At 40.6% G+C, this 18,706-nt stretch overlaps 1 protein-coding gene across 1 annotated transcript; it reads right to left on the reverse strand.

The window, feature by feature from the left end:
• Positions 1-4,802: 4,802 nt before the first annotated feature.
• On the reverse strand, positions 4,803-11,531 carry LOC106584301 (histamine H3 receptor). Its single transcript, XM_014169385.2, has 3 exons — positions 10,838-11,531; positions 10,080-10,246; positions 4,803-7,973 (listed from the first exon to the last, which is right to left on the reverse strand). Exons 1-3 carry the CDS (start codon positions 11,088-11,090, stop codon positions 7,128-7,130), a joined length of 1,266 nt encoding a protein of 421 aa, XP_014024860.1. The 5' UTR covers positions 11,091-11,531; the 3' UTR covers positions 4,803-7,127.
• Positions 11,532-18,706: the final 7,175 nt, after the last annotated feature.

An 18,706-nucleotide genomic window follows, 5' to 3' on the forward strand; every position in this document is an offset into this window, starting at 1 on the left:
TATATTTTGATTTGTGTAACACTTTTCTGGTTACTACAGTGGCTTGCGAAGGTATTCACCCCCCTTGAATTAAAATAGATTTTTGGGAGGTTTGTATCATTTGATTTACACAACACTTTGAAGATGCAAAATGTTTTTTTTCTTGTGAAACAAACAAGAAATAAGACAAAAAAAGAAAACTTGAGCGTGCATAACTATTCACCCCCCGGAAGTTAATACTTTGTAGAGCCACCTTTTGCAGCAATTACAGCTGCAAGTCTCTTGTGGTATGTCTCTATAAGCTTGGCACATCTAGCCACTGGGATTTTTTCCCCCATTCTTCAAGGCAAAACTGCTCCAGCTCCTTCAAGTTGAATGGGTTCCACTGGTGTACATCTTTAAGTCATACCACAGATTGTCAATTGGATTGAGGTCTGGGCTTTGACTAGGCCATTCCAAGACATTTAAATGTTTCCCCTTAAATCACTCGAGTGTTGCTTTAGCAGTATGCTTAGGGTCATTGTCCTGCTGGAAGGTGAACCTCTGTCCCAGTCTCAAATCTCTTGAAGACTGAAACAGGTTTCCCTCAAGAATTTCCCTGTATTTAGTGCCATCCATCATTCCTTCACTTCTGACCAGTTTCCTAGTCCCTGCCGATGAAAAACATCCCCACAGCATGATGCTGCCACCACCATGCTTCACTGTGGGGATGGTGTTCTCCGAGTGTTGAGAGGTGTTGGGTTTGCGCCAGACATAGCGTTTTCCTTGATGGCCAGAAAGCTACATTTTAGTTTCATCTGAACAGAGCACCTTCTTCCATATGTTTGGGGAGTCTCCCACATGCCTTTTGGCAAACACCAAATGTGTTTGCTTATTTTTTTCTTTAAGCAATGGCTTTTTTTCTGGACACTCTTCCGTAAAGCCCAGCTCTGTGGAATGTTCGGCTTAAAGTGGTCCTATGGACAGACACTCCAATCTCCGCTGTGGAGCTTTGCAGCTTCTTCAGGGTTATCTTTGGTTTCTTTGTTGCCTCTCTGATTAATGCCCTCCTTGCCTGGGCCATGAGTTTTGGTGGGCAGTCTTCTCTTGGCAGGTTTATTGTGTTGCCATATTCTTTCAATTTTTTTATAATGGATTTAATGGTGCTCTGTGGGATGTTCAAAGTTTCAGATTTTTTTTTATAACCCAACCCTGATTTGTTTTCCACAACTTTGTCCCTGACCTGTTTGGAGAGCTCTTTGGTCTTCATAGTGCCGCTTGCTTGGTGGTGCCCCTTGCTTAGTGGTGTTGCAGAATCTGGGACTTTTCAGAACAGGTGTATTTGTACTGAGATCATGTGACAGATCATGTAACACTTAGATTGCACACAGGTGGACTTTATTTAACTAATTATGTGACTTCTGAAGGTAATTGGTTGCACCAGATCTTATTTAGAGGCTTCATAGCAAAGGGGGTGAATACAGTTGAAGTCGGAAGTTGACATACACCTTAGCCAAATACATTTAAACTCAGTTTTCACAATTCCTGACATTTAATCCTAGTAAAAATTCCCTGTCTTAGGTCAGTTAGGATAACCACTTTATTTTAAGAATGTGAAATGTCAGAATAATAGTAGAGAGAATGATTTATTTCAGCTTTTATTTCTTTAACCAACATTCCCAGTGGGTCAGAAGTGTACATACACTCAATTAGTATTTGGTAGCAACAATAAGTTGGGTGAATTTTGGCCAATTCCTCCTGACAGAGCTAGTGTAACTGGGTCAGGTTTGTAGGCTCCTTGCTCGCACACGATTTTTCAGTTCTGCCCACACATTTTCTACAGGATTGAGGTCATGGCTTTGTGATGGCCACTCCAATACCTTGACTTTGTTGTCCTTAAGCCATTTTGCCACAACTTTGGAAGTATGCTTGGGGTCATTGTCAATTTGGAAGACCCATTTGCGACCAAGCTTTAACTTCCTGACTGATGTCTTGAAATGTTGCTTCAACATATCCACATAATTTTCTTCCCTCATGATGCCATCTATCTTGTGAAGTGCACCAGTCCCTCCTGCAGCAAAGCACCCCTACAACATGATGCTGCCTACCCCGTGCTTCATGGTTGGGATGGTGTTCTTCGGCTTGCATGTCTCCCCCTTTTTCTTCCAAACATGACGATGATCATTATGGCCAAACAGTTCTATTTTTGTTTCATCAGACCAGAGGACATTTCTCCAAAAAGAACGTGTCTCCTTCCTGAGCGGTTTGACGGCTGCGTGGTCCCATGGTGTTTATACTTGCGTACTATTGTTTGTACAGATGAACGTGGTACCTTCAGGCATTTGGAAATTGCTCCTAAGGATGAACCAGACTTGTGGAGGTCTACAATTTCTTTTCTGAGGTCTTGGCTGATGTCTTTTGATTTTCCCATCATGTCAAGCAAAGAGGCACTGAGTTTGAAGGTAGGCCTTGAAATACATCCATAGGTACTCCTCCAATTGACTCAAATGATGTCAATTAGCCTATCAGAAGTTTGTAAAGCCATGACATTTTCTGGAATTTTCCAAGCTGTTTAAATGCAGTCAACTTAGTGTATATAAACTTCTGACCCATTGGAATTGTGATACAGTGAATTAATTATAAATGAAATAATCTGTCTGTAAACAAAAATTACTTGCGTCATGCACAAAGTAGATGTCCGAACCGACTTGCCAAAACTATAGTTTGTTAACAAGAAATTTGTGGAGTGTTTGAAAAACGAGTTTTACTGACTCCAACCTAAGTGTATGTAAACTTCCGACTTCAACTGTACATATGCACCCACCACTTTTTTTTTTAAACAAGTAATTTTTTTCATTTCACTTCACCAATTTGGACTATTTTGTGTATGTCCGTTACATGAAATCCAAATAAAAATCAATTTAAAGTACAGGTTGTAATGCAATAAAATAGGAACATGCCAAGGGGGTGAATACTTTTGCAAGGCACTGTACATGATTCCATATGTGTTATTTCATAGTTTTGATGTCTTCACTATTATTCTAAAAACAAAGAAAAAACCTGGAATGAGTAGGTGTGTCCAAACGATTGACTGGTATGTAAATAATCACACATGTTTTATAGGTTGCAATCAAATTGCTGTAGATGTAGAAATCACACCAAGGAACACCTGATTCGGTATTACACTATCTACTATTCTTTCACATTTCACTGAATATAACAGTGAACATCTTTTCCTACATAGAACATTTACAAGTATACCAGAACCATTCAGATCTATAATTGTCAGACATAAAGCACTAGTAAGAGTTGAGATTTCCTGCCAGCCCTAGGAACATCTGCACCTCTGCTATTCATACCAAAATCCTTATGAGTAGCAACATCTCAAAATATATATCTACAACAAGTAGACGTAAATTACATTAATTCACTTTGATATGTAAATACAAGCACTTGGTTCTAACACTAAAAAAGTCAAAGTTTCAGACTTGGCACATAGATAGCAGTGTTTTCCCTAAGTCCATGGAGTAGCCAGACAAATAGAAGAGGCCAGTCAAACAGGGGAAGAAAATAAATAGCAGAATTAGCTCTATTTTGGTGGCCTCTGGTACATTCTAATGCCTTGATTCCATCTGAAATACACAGCTAAATCATTGAATACTTTAACAACTTTACTTCCCAGATTGGTCAAATTAGTTGTGGTATTGAGTAGATTAGAAAGACCTTAATGTATGTATGAAGTCAGTGTGTTGTTAGTTGTGTTTGATATCGTCTAGGCCGAGGCTTATATGATCAGGACTATTTTCTAAGTACAATTATATTTTTTAACATTAAACCTGTCTTCTCCTGAGATGAAATTCATATTTACAGTTTTACTGCAAAATATGAATTTCCACAATTATGTTTGTTCTTCAAATTATGTATTTTATTGGCTGTGTGGCTGTGGACACAAAGGTTAAGGAAACCGATGTTTCATTTTGTGATTTGGGTGAACTATCCCTTTAACAGTTTGGCCTGTCAATCAATAACTGTGGTTGGGACTGACAGGGGAGGGGGCAGGATGTTTGTGAGTCACAGAGTTGGTTGGGTTTCATACCTGTCAATCAATCACTGTGGGTGGGACTTTAAGGGGAAGGCGTTAGATTAGTGATCTAGTCAGAAAAAAACTAATCTAGTCTACTCTTTCATTAGTTTATTGTGGCAAAAACCTACGAAAATGTTTGTGTTCTATCAAGAAAACATTGATACCCTGTTGAGAAACAATATAGAATTGGAGAAAAATGGTTTTAAAACTGCAAAACATTTTCAGGGGGAGGACCCTCAGACCCCCCATCAGATTGTATAAAATTTGGGGTGCACAAAGACAGGCGACAATGAATACAGGTATGCTTGAAGAATGAAGCAGGTGTTAAACATGGGCTTTGCTACACAGAAAACAGCAGTTTACTACTCCATTTTCAGGCACTTAAATGAATCAAATCAGTAGGCCTATATCAACATCTTTAATAATACCATATAAGTATCATTAGCTTTGCAAATCTTCCATCTGTTTTCTTTTATCATATTTTGGACCTCTCCCCACTACCTATTGTTCCTGCAGTGAGGATTCAACATCTTCATTGAATGTTTTCATAATTTATCTCCAGATAATTGCTAAAAAGCAGTAGTAGTCTACTAGTATGCAAATTAGGGAATGAAACGAACGCTCTCTCACTGATGCGATTTGGTTCTCGACATTCACTTAAAATATAAATTAAAAAAGAGGTGTTATTTCGCAAACAACCCATCACTAGGTTACACTGACAAGTCACTTTACCGGTCACTGGCAAGTCTTGGACATGGGCTTTGAATCCTACAATTTATTTTATTTTATATTTAACCTTTATCAGGGAGTCATACTGAGACCATGGTCTCTTTTACAGACAAGACCTGAATTACAGAAAATACACACATCAGTATAAATACAAAATGCAAGCAGAAAGAAAAACACGGTTATAAAAAACAAACACATTCATCAATAATAAGGTCCTCAATCAGCTTTCTGAATTGTCTTAGAGGCACCAAAACATCACATTTAAGAACATTTTGAAGATTGTTCCACAAATAAGGTGCAAGAAAACTAAAAGCTGATTTATCTAACTCAGTAGAGACCAAAGGAATTTCCAGAGTTAACCATCCCTGAGACCGGGTGTGGTAACTTGTATGTCTAAAGTTTAGTAAAGATGTTAGGTACAGTGGGACTTTTTGTAAAAGTACTTTAAAAATTCTAAGATAGCAATGTATCAACCTACGTGACATCAAAGAGGGCCAACCAACTTTCTGGTAGAGAATACAGTGATGAGTACTAAAATTGTCACTGGTAATAAAGCGAAGTGCACAATAAACTGCCTCTAATGGCTTTAATGAAGTGGCAGATGTGTTCATATAGATGATGTCGCTATAGTCTACAGTAGGACCGATAGGAATGTCGACTGCATAATCTGCTCTCTACTATTTAGTGAGAGGCAGGATCTATTTCTCTAGAAGAAGCCTATTTTTATTCTGTTTCTTAACTAACTCATCAAAATGCTTTTTAAAAGACAGCTTTTCATCTATCCAGATGCCCAGATATTTGTAAGCAGGGACACAACCAATATGGACACTATCCAAAGTACATATGCTTAAATCATCAGAGTTATTTTTATGCTCTCTAGAGAACAACACATACTTAGTTTTACCTGCATTCAATACTCATTTCAGGTCAATAAAGTTTTTCTGTAATACAATGAAGGCAGACTGTAGTTCAGATAGAGCCTGGTCAACCGTGGGGACAATAGCATACCCAACAGTATCATCTGCATTTTTTACAGACAAGTAGATATTGTTAATGTAAACACTAAAAAGTACAGGACCCAGAATCGACCCCTGCGGGACACCTTTCATAACATCCAGGAAACCTGATTTAACACCATCAGTAAATACACATTGAGTTCTATCTGTCAAGTAATTTTTTAACCAGTTACATGCAGCCCGGTCTAGGCCAATTGAGGAAAGCCCTGCATTAGCAGTGAGTGATCAACAGTATCAAAAGCTTTTGACAAGTCAATGAAGAGGGCAGCATAATGTTGCCTTTTATCCATGCAGTTAACCACATAATGTATAACTAGGTATGCAGTAGAGATTGTGCTATGACCTGGTCTAAAACCCAACTGATTTAGAATACACATCAAAGATAAGAAAGATCTTAGCTGAGAATTCATCAAGGATTCTAATATTTTAGCTAGGCAAGAAAGTTTATAAATAGGACAATAATTATTTAGGTCACAAGGGTCACCACCTGTGTGAAGGGGGAGTACATGGGCCACCTTCCAAAAATACAAACAAGATCTTTGTTTTATTTGTCATGGTGTGATACCATGGACTTATAACTACGGTGTATGATTTATGAATAGAAAAGGGATATTGGAGATTGACTTTATTCAGTCAGTTCGACAGCTTTATAAACTAGTCAACACTTGCTGTTCGGTCGTCAATCAAATCACAATAAATAGCCTATGCGCCATGACTCCATGTCTGGATATACGAAAGTTGAAACACGCGAAAGAAAATAAATACACACAAAACAATAATTAAGTGGATTTAAACTCATCGTTACCACTTAAATTACATGGGAACGTGTAAATTCGCTCACAGGAGATAAAGAAGCATCATGCTCTCCCTCCTCCGTGATAACCACAGCACACAAAATTAACACAGGTATTGAGAGGTGGGATAGACAGCAGACTGACAAACCAGCAGTTTCCCTGTCATCACTCGCTTTGTGACTGACAGGTGCCTGTCCTATCAATAGATCACTAGAAGATGCATATCTTTCATTCTAGCGGGAGAAGGCAATACAGACTTTTCTGACTAAGAACTTTAAACTTTTCAATGAAAAGAAGCCTGAAGTGAAGTGGAAAAAGTAGGAAAGAAGGATTTGATGTATCTCAAACAAAACATAGGGATATCAGTAATCACTTTTTTCATTATGTTTTATACCCTTTTATAGTGAGCAACTAAAAAAGGTTTTGTTAGTCCTATTCATGGCTGAAATTTGAAATACACAACATCCAGAATGTTTGACAATCCACATCCATTTGCAGTAGTCTTCTCACTCCAGTATGACTCTCATCCAGCCATACATTGTCTTACTAGCAAGACTGGGTCTCAATATGAGGTTGGACAGACTGCCGGTTGGGGCACAATATCTTAGCAAAGGCCCTTCGGAAGCTGCTGTGGCAAAGAGGGTACAGGAAAGGGTTAATACCAGAGTTCAGCCACAAGAGCCAAAAAGTAATCTCGTACCAGTAGTGCTCCACACATCGCCCACTACAGGCTGCTCGGATTATCATCAATAGGGTGTAGGGTGCCCAGCAGATCCCAAAAATGCACACTATAATGGCCAGCGACTTGGCAATCTTCTTGTCGCGGGAGAGGCGGGAGCCCTGTGAGCTCCTGCTGGAGGGCCCGGTGGGGGATTGAAGGGGCCTGGAAGTGATCCTGCAAGTGGGGCCCTTCTTACTCTGCATGAAGGTGTGTCCGCTACTAGGCTCCCCACTGGAGGACGGCGACAGCTCCTCGTCCTTCTCTATCACAGCTGAAACAGCAGCTGGCTTGCTCGATGATGCCTTGCAAGTCAAAAACACAGTCAAGGCAGCACCCCCGTCCCTGAGACTGCCCCTGTTGCTGCGTGCCTTGGTGTCCTCCTTACGGATAGCCCTGCTCTTGTTTCTCCGCTGGATGTTCAGGTAGATGCTCAGGTTGAAGAAGGCCACAGAGATAAACGGGCTGAAGAACTCAATCATAGACGCAATGAATAGGAAGTACCAGGTGCAGTAGAACTCAGCGAAACACTCATCGGCATGGACGATGCTTTTGCCCACGACCAGCTCCCAGAAGATGATGGCAGGGCCATAGAGAAGGAAGGCTAACACCCACACAGTCACCATCTTTACCACAGCATGGTGGGTCATGCTCTGCTGGGCTCTGTATTTCACCTGTGAGTAGAGTGGTGAAGTGAAAAAAAGACCATACAATACTTCACAATAAAATCATATATAACAATCATAAAATAATTATAATACATAAGTAATAATCTGCATAATCCATACATATCTCTCAATTTGTAGATGTTTATTGGATCCACACATTAAGCACCTGAGGCATTATTTGGACATATGGGAAAGGTATTATTTCCTTCGGTAATAGGGTTCAAGGGCCCTTTTCTCCATGGTGTGTCAGTGAAGCCAGAAGAGAATGAGAGTCAGGCTGTGTCATGAAACTGAACAACTTGACTTTGGGCTCTATTGGGCTTTATTGAATCTGTAACGCTGAAGTGTTACAGATTCCATGATAGAAACGTAAAGGTCATTTCCGATTGAGCCGACATATGCAGTGTTTACCGTGAATGCAATCTCCGCTAAAGCTGGAACATTACCTTTAAATTTCAATCATGCTGTAAAGCTGAACATTCACATTGCGGATTGAATAGAGCTCTTTGTTTTCTGTCATGGGTGTGTCTAGATACTGATAAGTGAGCATTTCTCCTTTGCCAAGATAATTCATCAGTCTGACAGGTGTGGCATCTCAAGAAGCTGATTAAACAGCATGATCATTACACAGATGCACCTTGTGCTGGGGACAATAAAACGGCACTCTTAAATATGCAGTTTTGTCACACAACACACTGCCACAGATGTCTCAATTTTGAGGGAGTGTGCAATTGGCATGCTGACTGCAGGAATGTCCACAAGAGCTGTTGTCAGAGAATTTAATGTTAATTTCTCTATCATAAGCCGCTTCCAACGTCGTTTTAGAGAATTTGGCAGTACGTCCAACTGGCCTCACAAATGCAGAGCATGTGTAACCACGCCAGTCAAGGACCTCCGGCTTCTTCACCTGCGGGATCAACTGAGACCAGCCACCCAGACAGCTGATGAAACTGAGGAGTATTTCTGTCTATAATAACGAACTTTTGTGGGGAAAAACTCATTCTGATTGGCTGGGCCTGGCTCCCCAGTGGGTGAGCCTATGCTCTCCCAGGCCCACCCATGCCGGCGCCCCTGCCCAGTCATGTGAAATCTATAGATTAGGGCCTAATGAATGTATTTTAAATTAACTGTAACTCAGTAAAATAGTTGAAATTGTTCATATTTTTGTTCAGTATGAATTCCAGAAGGAAATTAGCTATAGCAGTTACAAAGTGACAAAAGCCCCTCTTAGATCACAACATGGCGCCATTTGTTGTTGCGTAGTCTGTCCAAAATGTTTTGGTAAGAGTCTTGGTCCCATGTAAGAAACATTAATCTTTTTAGTTCATAACTCTGTCATGAACAGTATTAATTTGCCAAAACTAGCATTTCAGATGAATGATAGTGAGAGACTGGGCTGTATTCATGATTAGAATAGTGCCCCTTACAGGGCAACAAAATTATGGGCTCTATTCAATCTGTATCGCTGAAGTGTTACAGATAGCGCACTAGAAATGTAAAGGTAATTTCCTATTGAGCCGACATCTGCAGCGTTTACCGTGAATGCAGATTCCGCTAACGTGGGAACATTGCCTTTAAATTTCAATCACACTGATGATTTTCCAGGATACGGATTGAATAGAGCCCTATATGTAGATAACGTTCAATGTTAGCTGCAAACTCACAGACAAGAATGCAAGGTAGGTGAACCATTGTCCAGTTTAGTATTCAGACTAGAATATCCAGGGATAGTTTATCTAGCATTCAAAAGCAGACAAAAGGTCAGAGAGTAGCACGCTGGTCCACAAGGACCAACCCACTCAGTCTGGATTTCCAACAGAGCTCATTCAGAGTCACTGCCACCCCAACACTGTGGATCCCAACAAGACATTAAAGTCCTACTGCCAGTGGTCGTCAACCCATTCTGCAGGATCTCTGTATTGGTAACAGGCCTAGTGAACCTCTTCAGTGAGGAAAGGATGGACACATGAACAGTAAAACATACAGTAGCTAAATTTGAAAACGCATTTGTGTACGCGTGCAAATGTGTGTGCATGCTTGCATTCTTGGGTGTATGTGGGTGCATGTTGTCCATGCATGCCTTCGTGTGGTACAGTGGCTCTCTATACTCACTGCTCTGGTGACGGAGAGGAATCGGTCGTAGCTGATGAGGACGATGTTGAAGACAGAGGCAGTACACAGCAGGTAGTCCATGAGGAGCCACAGTTTACAGAGAGTTCTGCCCAGCATCCAGCGGCCTGTCAGGATGTAGGGGATGTACACAGGGATGCAGAAGGCACCTGCAAGGATACACACTGTGTACAGACTGATCCCCAAACAATGATTGCATAGCTCCATAATCAATGCCAGAATTAATTTTCACAGCTGAGTAACTTCAAAACAAGCCTGTTGGCAAGTGGCAGAATTGTGTGTATAAATAATGGCCAAAGATGTGTTTCAATTTGCATTCAGGAACCATCATGAATTATTTTAAGAGTTGTATAAATCAGTTAAAAATCCTTTGCTATGATGAACTTTCAAAGATAATTTCCAAAAAACATATATTTCCACATGTATTATCCATTATGATGGCACTTCACAGTGTCTTATATACTGTAACTACGCAAATGAACAAATCATTGGCATTATCCCACAACAGAGACCTACTAGATAGATAGATAGATAGATAGATAGATAGATAGATAGATAGATAGATAGATAGATAGATAGATAGATAGATAGATAGATAGATAGATAGATAGATAGATAGATAGATAGATAGATAGATAGATAGATAGATAGATAGATAGATAGATAGATAGATAGATAGATAGATAGATAGATAGATAGATAGGCAGGCAGGCAGGCAGGCAGGCAGGCAGACTACTCACCAACAAGAAAATCTGAAATAGCAAGGTTGAGGAAGAAGTAGTTGCTTTGATTTCTTAGGCTCTTGTCAACAATGAAAGCCAGGATAACAAGTGCGTTACCAGCCACAACCACGACTACCAGAGTTATCATGAGCACGGCCAGGATCACAATCATATAGCCCGGGAGAGCCGCTCCAGCTTCGTGGACTGTGGCCGAGTCGCTGCCGGGAGTGAAGTTGGAGCTTGTATTAGATTCCGGGATATAAACTCCCATAGTTAATCCTACAATAAACCCATTACACTTGACTTAGTTTTGAAACTCTGAATCAATGTGATTTCCATAGATATCTTCCAACCTTGTTAAGAGAGGCAGAAACACGAATACGAAAGATGTCTTTGAAATAAAAGCTTCGTTCTGAATAAATATTTCCCCAGCTGTAAAACTACATTCGTCCGTGTCTGCTCTCGTGGAGGAGGATGCAGTGATTTCTCCGTTATCAAACAGGCGGGTTATTGGCGCATAGGTTCGGGTTCATGTGCTACGCTACTTTTTTGTGAAGTCGCATTGCAATGGGTGGTATGGGACAAAAATATCCACCACTAGCGCGCACCGGGATTTCTTTAACATTTGTTTGTAGCCTATTTAGTATTATAGTTGGAATAAAACCATTGCATATAAAACGGATCATTGCATATGATTTGGCATGATATTATCCAACAGACACATTGACACAATGCGTTGCCTGTTAACATAGGCTATAGCCTGACCACAATCATGACCTTTTCACCTTTCTGAGCGAGAGAGAGAGAGATGTACTGGATATTGCACAATGTGCACAGAGAAAGTAAGGCTGGTGGCTGGATTGAATCCCTTTTATACAGAGGTAGCCTATGAGAAAGAAATCAGCCATGAAGGGAGAATGTAAAATAAGGTGGCTTCATTTAGCTTTGTTTTTGTGTGTGTTTTTATCCTAAAATAAAACACACAATTATATGGCCAATACACAAAGGCTAACGGTTGTTCTTAGGCACGACGCATTGCAGAGTGCCTGGACACAGGCCTTAGCCATGGTATATTGGCCATATACCCACAAAGTTGCCTTATTGCTATTATAAACTGATTACCAATGTAATTAGAGCAGTAAAAATAAATGTTTTGTCATACCCATGGTATACAGTCTGATATACCACGGCTGTCAGCCAATCAGCATTCAGGACTCGAACCACCCAGTTTATAATCATTATTTTAACCCAGTTCCATCACATTCTCCTCCATACAGACCCTAATCATTTTGGGTTTATATACTTCTATGGTCTCTACGGTTTCCCCCAACACTTCCTTCCCAAAGCCCCCTATGATTGATGCCAGAAATGAAAGGTCTGGACTCATTTGAGCCTCATCGGTCCACTTCACAGAAAAGAAAAATGACTTATGCATTACCATTCCTTTATTATTTTAATCCAGGTCAAACATCCTATCAGTAGGAGATACACTCAAACCTTCTAGCTATATATCGTAAAACTGACAGTTTTACGACATACACTATATATAGAAAAGTATGTGGACACCACTTCAAATGATTGGATTTGGCTATTTCAGCCACACCCGTTGCTGCCAGGTGTTTAAAAGACAAACATTGGCAGTAGAATAGCCTTACTGAAGAGCTCAGTGACTTTCACCGTGACACTGTCATAGGATGCCACCTTTCCAACAAGTCAGTTTGTCAAGTTTTTGCCCTGCTAGAGCTGCCCCGGTCAACTGTATGTGCTGTTATTGGGAAGTGGAAACGTCTAGGAGCAACAACGGCTCAGCCATGAAGTGGTTGGCCACACAAGCTCACAGAACGGGACCGCCGACTGCTGAAGCGCGTAGCATGTAAAAATCATCTGTCCTCGTTCGCAACACTCACCACCGAGTTCCATACTTCCTCTGGAAGCAACGTCAGCACAATAACTGTTCGTTGGGAGCTTAATGAAATGGGTTTCCATGGCCGAGCAGCCGCACACAAGGCTAAGATCACCATGCACAATGCCAAGTGTTGGTTGGAGTGGTGTCGAGAATTTGGACTCTGGAGCAGTTGAAATGCGTTCTCTGGAGTGATGAATCACACTTCACCATCTGGCAGTCCGACGGACAAATTTGGGTTTGGCGGATGCCAGGAGAACGCTACCTGCCCATAATGCCAACTGTAAAGTTTGGTGGAGGAGGAATAATGGTCTGTGGCTGTTTTTCATGGTTCGGGCTATGCTCCTTGGTTCCAGTGAAGAGAAATCATAATACTACAGCATACAATGACATTCTAGATGATTCTCTGCTCCCAACTTTGTGGCAACAGTTTGGGGAAGGCCTTTTCCTCTTTCAGCATGACAATGCCGCTGCGCACAAAGCGAGATCCATACAGAAATGGTTTGTCGAGATCGGTGTGGAAGAACTTAACTTACCTGCACAGAGCCCTGACCTCAACCCCATCGAACACCTTTGGGATGAATTGGAAAGCCGACTACGAGTCCACATACTCTTGGTTGTGTAGTGTACACAATGAACACAGTTGTGTGTGGATGGAATACTGTATTTGAACCTCGTTTGTGTATCACTGTATCACTGCAAAAAGCCCTAGCTCTCTAGTGTGCATTGAAATGTCAGTGACACAGCCAAATGAGACTGATTTAAATAGCATAGTGATTCAATGTAATGACAGTTGTTAAGCGATAACTATCAAGTATGAAGGTAAGACCCAGATACAGACCACGTCGAATAAACAATAGTTTAATATTCCAACATTTGCCACTGAAATTAGTCTTAGTGTTTCAAAATGTTTTATTATTGTTGTTCTTTGATCAATATATTTTAAGCACCTATGAAAATCTGCACCTATGAAATTGTTTGAAAAATCTGCATATTACTTTAAAAAGCTCTCCTATGGTGGCCTTTGTGATGATCATGAGTGAGAAAGTTACAGATGCACAAAGATCATGCCCCCAAAATAAATGCTAACCTCCCCTGTTATTGGTAATGATGAGAGATTAGCATTTATTTAGGGGGTATGATATTTATGCCTCTTTAACTTTCTCACTCATCATTAAACACAATTTCTTCATGATTATCCGTAATCATGGTAGGATGCACATTAATATATACGTGTTTAGAAACATATTCTATTCTTATTTACAATAAAACTGACTCCAAAATGACACAATACATTTTTTACCTTTCATTTCTATTGGGCATAACATAATCCGAGGCAACCAAAACAAACTGCAAATGCATCAGTGGAGGTACCTCAGAGGAGGAAGGGGAGGACCATCTTCCTCAGTGAATTTCATAAAAATAAATATAGTCAAACATTAAAAAGTTATCCTTTTTAGATAAAGCTACACTAAATATAACTGCTCAAAAAAATAAAGGGAATACTTAAACAACACAATGTAACTCCAAGTTCACACTTCTGTGAAATCAAACTGTCCACTTAGGAAGCAACACTGATTGACAATAAATTTCACATGCTGTTGTGCAAATGGAATAGACAACAGGTGGAAATTATAGGCAATTAGCAAGACACCCCCAATAAAGGAGTGGTTCTGCAGGTGGGGACCACAGACCACTTCTCAGTTCCTATGCTTCCTGGCTGATGTTTTGGTCACTTTTGAATTCTGGCGGTGCTTTCACTCTAGTGGTAGCATGAGACGGAGTCTACAACCCACACAAGTGGCTCAGGTAGTGCAGCTCATCCAGGATGGCACATCAATGCGAGCTGTGGCAAGAAGGTTTGCTGTGTCTGTCAGCGTAGTGTCCAGAGCATGGTGGTATGAGGGCCCGACGTCCACAGGTGGGGGTTGTGCTTACAGCCCAACACCGTGCAGGACGTTTGGCATTTGCCAGAGAACACCAAGATTGGCAAATTCGCTACTGGCGCCCTGTGCTCTTCACAGATGAAAGCAGGTTCACACTGAGCACATGTGACAGACGTGACAGTCTGGAGACGCCGTGGAGAACGTTCTGCTGCCTGCAACATCCTCCAGCATGACCGGTTTGGCGGTGGGTCAGTCATGGTGTGGGGTGGCATTTCTTTGGGGGGCCGCACAGCTCTCCATGTGCTCACCAGAGGTAGCCTGACTGCCATTAGGTACCGAGATGAGATCCTCAGACCCCTTGTGAGACCATATGATGGTGCGGTTGGCCCTGGGTTCCTCCTAATGCAAGACAATGCTAGACCTCATGTGGCTGGAGTGTGTCAGCAGTTCCTGCAAGAGGAAGGCATTGATGCTATTGACTGGCCCGCCCGTTCCCCAGACCTGAATCCAATTGAGCACATCTGGGACATCATGTCTCGCTCCATCCACCAACGCCACGTTGCACCACAGACTGTCCAGGAGTTGGCGGATGCTTTAGTCCAGCTCTGGGAGGAGATCCCTCAGGAGACCATCCGCCACCTCATCAGGAGCATGCCCAGGCGTTGTAGGGAGGTCATACAGGCACGTGGAGGCCACACACACTACTGAGCCTCATTTTGACTTGTTTTAAGGACATTACATCAAAGTTGGATCAGCCTGTAGTGTGGTTTTCCACTTTAATTTTGAGTGTGACTCCAAATCCAGACCTCCATGGGTTGATAAATTGGATTTCCATTGATTATTTTTGTGTGATTTTGTTGTCAGCACATTCAACTATGTAAACAAAAAAGTATTTAATAAGATTATTTCATTCATTCAGATCTAGGATGTGTTATTTTAGTGTTCCCTTTATTTTTTAGAGCAGTGTATATTCACGTCAACAAATAATTGATTAAAACACACTGTTTGCAATGGAGGGCTACAGTAGTCTCAGCTGCACTCTGTAGGGTAGCACAAGAGCTAGCTCTGTCCTTTGAGTACATTGGCTTCAATACAAAACCTAGGAGGCTCATGGTTCTCACCCCCTTCCATAGACTTAGATAGTAATTACGACAACTTCCGGAGGACATCCTCCAAACTATCAGAGCTCTTGCAGCATGAACTGACATGTTGTCCACCCAATCAAAAGATCAGAGAATGAATCGAGTACTGAAAGCATAAGCTACAGCTAGCCAGCACTGCAGTGCATAAATTGTGGTGAGTAGTTGACTCAAAGAGAGAGAAAGACAATAGTTGAACAGTTTTTAACAAATTAATTCACTTTCACTTAGCTAGAAATGCAGCTAGTTAGTTTAGCCTACTTAAACACCTGGCTCAAACAGAGAGGGATGCTATGTTAGCTAGCTGGCTATGGCTATCCAACATTGGAACTTTTCCAAGTCAAAGTAAGCTTTTGGTTTGATTAATTTATTGCCACCGGGGCCTGCCGGTGTAACTGCTAAACTGCTTTTTGACTGTACACTGTATTGCATGATTCTAGCAGGTTCACTCATGCGTTTGTTCTAGTAGCTGTGTTGACTATGACGTGACAATGGTGAAGGCTGTGTGAAGCGTTTAGCAGTCATGATAGGAAGGTTTGGCTTGGAAAGGTTTTTTCGCCTGGTCACAGACAGCTGATGTGTTGTGCACTGAAGTCCACAAGCAAAGGCAAAAGGTTAGAGGAGGAGAGCACGTAGATAGTTGCGAGAAGGAATTATATATACAACATTATATATATACAACGAGCAAAGTGATCATGCTGTTTTTATGTCGCTGCTATGAAAGTGAACTGTGTTTGCGTGAGATCAGTGGTGTATTCATTCTGCCGATTCTGTGGAAAAATGTTTCTTAAACAGAACCAAACGGAACGAAACAGGGATAAAAATACCTGAATTTGTCCAATAGAAACTCACATTTGCAACTGTTTGACAAACCATTACATGATAGATCAGCTAGATGCAGGCAAGAGTGTGCAAAGCAGTCTTCAAAAAGAAAGGAGGACCAATGCACTCTTCATATAATTGATTAAAATGCCTTTATTAGTATGGCATGTTCAATAGAAACAATGTTTTTAAAAAAACGACGCGTTTCGGCTGCATGGCCTTCATCAGGGTGTACAAAGAAATAATACAATGTTCTCTGTTTAACAGCTTTTCCAATTAACCCTAATTAGAAGGGGGAGTGGTTAAAATTGATTGGACACACCTAGTAAGCAATAGTATACACACTTTAAAGTGAAATGCTGCAGCTATGTTATCATAAAAATGTAACTCCAAACTAGAAGTATCAGAACACTTAGAAAGGTAGTTCTAACCTTAAATATGTCTGGGCGAAGTGTCAAGAATAAGAAAGCAATACATTCCATAGTACACTAGAACACAGCAAAACATGAACAACAAGAGTCTAAACACTTCTAATAGAAGAATCTAAAAAGTTTAGTTTTTGAAATATTTAGGACTAACATATCCTTGCCACCCATTCTGAGACTAATGCAGCTCTTTGTTCAGTGTTGGCATGTCGTTAGTAAAGATTGAAAAATGTAAGGGGCCTAGACAGCTGCCCTGGGGATTTTGTTGGAGAGGCTTCCATTAAAGAATACCCTCTGTGTTCTGTTAGACAGGTAACTCTTTATCCACAATATAGCAGGGGGTGTAAAGCCATAACACATACATTTTTCCAGCAACAGACTATGATCGATAATGTCAAAAGCCGCACTGAATCTAACAAAACAGCACCACAATCTTTTTATCATTAATTTATCTCAGCCAATCATCAGTCATTTGTGTAAGTGCTGTGCTTGTTGAATGTCCTTCCTTATAAGCATGCTGAAAGTCTGTTGTCAATTTGTTTACTGTGAAATAGTATTGTATCTGGTCAAACACCATTTTTTTCCTAAAGTTTACTAAGGGTTGGTAACAGGCTGATTGATTGGCAATTTGAGCCAGTAAAGGGGGCTTTAATATTGTTAGGTAGGGGGAATAACTTTTGCTTCCCTTCAGGCTTGAGGGCACACATTTTCTAGTAGGCTTAAATTGAAGTTATGGCAAATAGGAGTGGCAATATCATTCGCTATTATCCTAAGTAATTTTCCATCCAAGTTGTCAGACCCCGGTGGCTTGTCATTGTTGATAGACCAAAATAATTTTAACCTCTTCCACACTTACTTTACGGAATTCAAAATTACAATGCTTGTCTTTCATAATTTGGTCAAATATACTTGGATGCATAGTGTCAGCGTTTGTTGCTGGCATGTCATGCCTAAGTTTGCTAATCTTGCCAATGAAAAAAAAATAGTTAAAGGCAATATCAGTGGGTTTTGTGATGAATGAGCCATCTGATTCAATGAATGATGGAGCGGAGTTTGCCTTTTTGCCCAAAATGTCATTTAAGGTGCTCCATAGCTTTTCACTGTCATTCTTTATGTCATTTATCTTTGTTTCATAGTGTAGTTTCTTCTTCTTTTTATTCAGTTTAGTCACATGATTTCTTAATTTGCAGTACGTTTGCCAATCGATTGTACAGCCAGAATTACTTCTCATTTCTTTTGCTGCATCCCTCTCAACCATACCATTTTTCAATTCATCATCAATCCACTGGGATTGAACAGTTTTTACAGTAATTTTCTAAATGGGTGCATGCTTATTAGTAACTGAGATAAGCAGATTCATAAATGTGTCTAGTGTCTGGTTGCTCGTCATTGCACACAACGGACCAACAAATATTCTTTACATCAACAACATAGGAATCACTACAAAAGTTATTGTATGACCTCTTATACACTATATTAGGCCCAGCTTTTGGAACTTCGGTTTTCCTAGATATGGCAATTATATTGTGATCACTACATCCAATGGATTTGGATACTGATTTAATACAAATTTCCGCAGCATTAGTAAAGATGTGATCAATACATGTTGATGATTTCATTCCTGTGCTGTTTGTAACTACCCTGGTAGTCTGATTGATAACATGAACCAGGTTGCAGGCACTAGTTACAGTTTGAAACTCTCTCTTGAGTGG

This window comes from Salmo salar, chromosome ssa23 (assembly GCF_905237065.1).
Source record: "Salmo salar chromosome ssa23, Ssal_v3.1, whole genome shotgun sequence".
NCBI classification, from domain to species: Eukaryota; Metazoa; Chordata; class Actinopteri; order Salmoniformes; family Salmonidae; genus Salmo; species Salmo salar.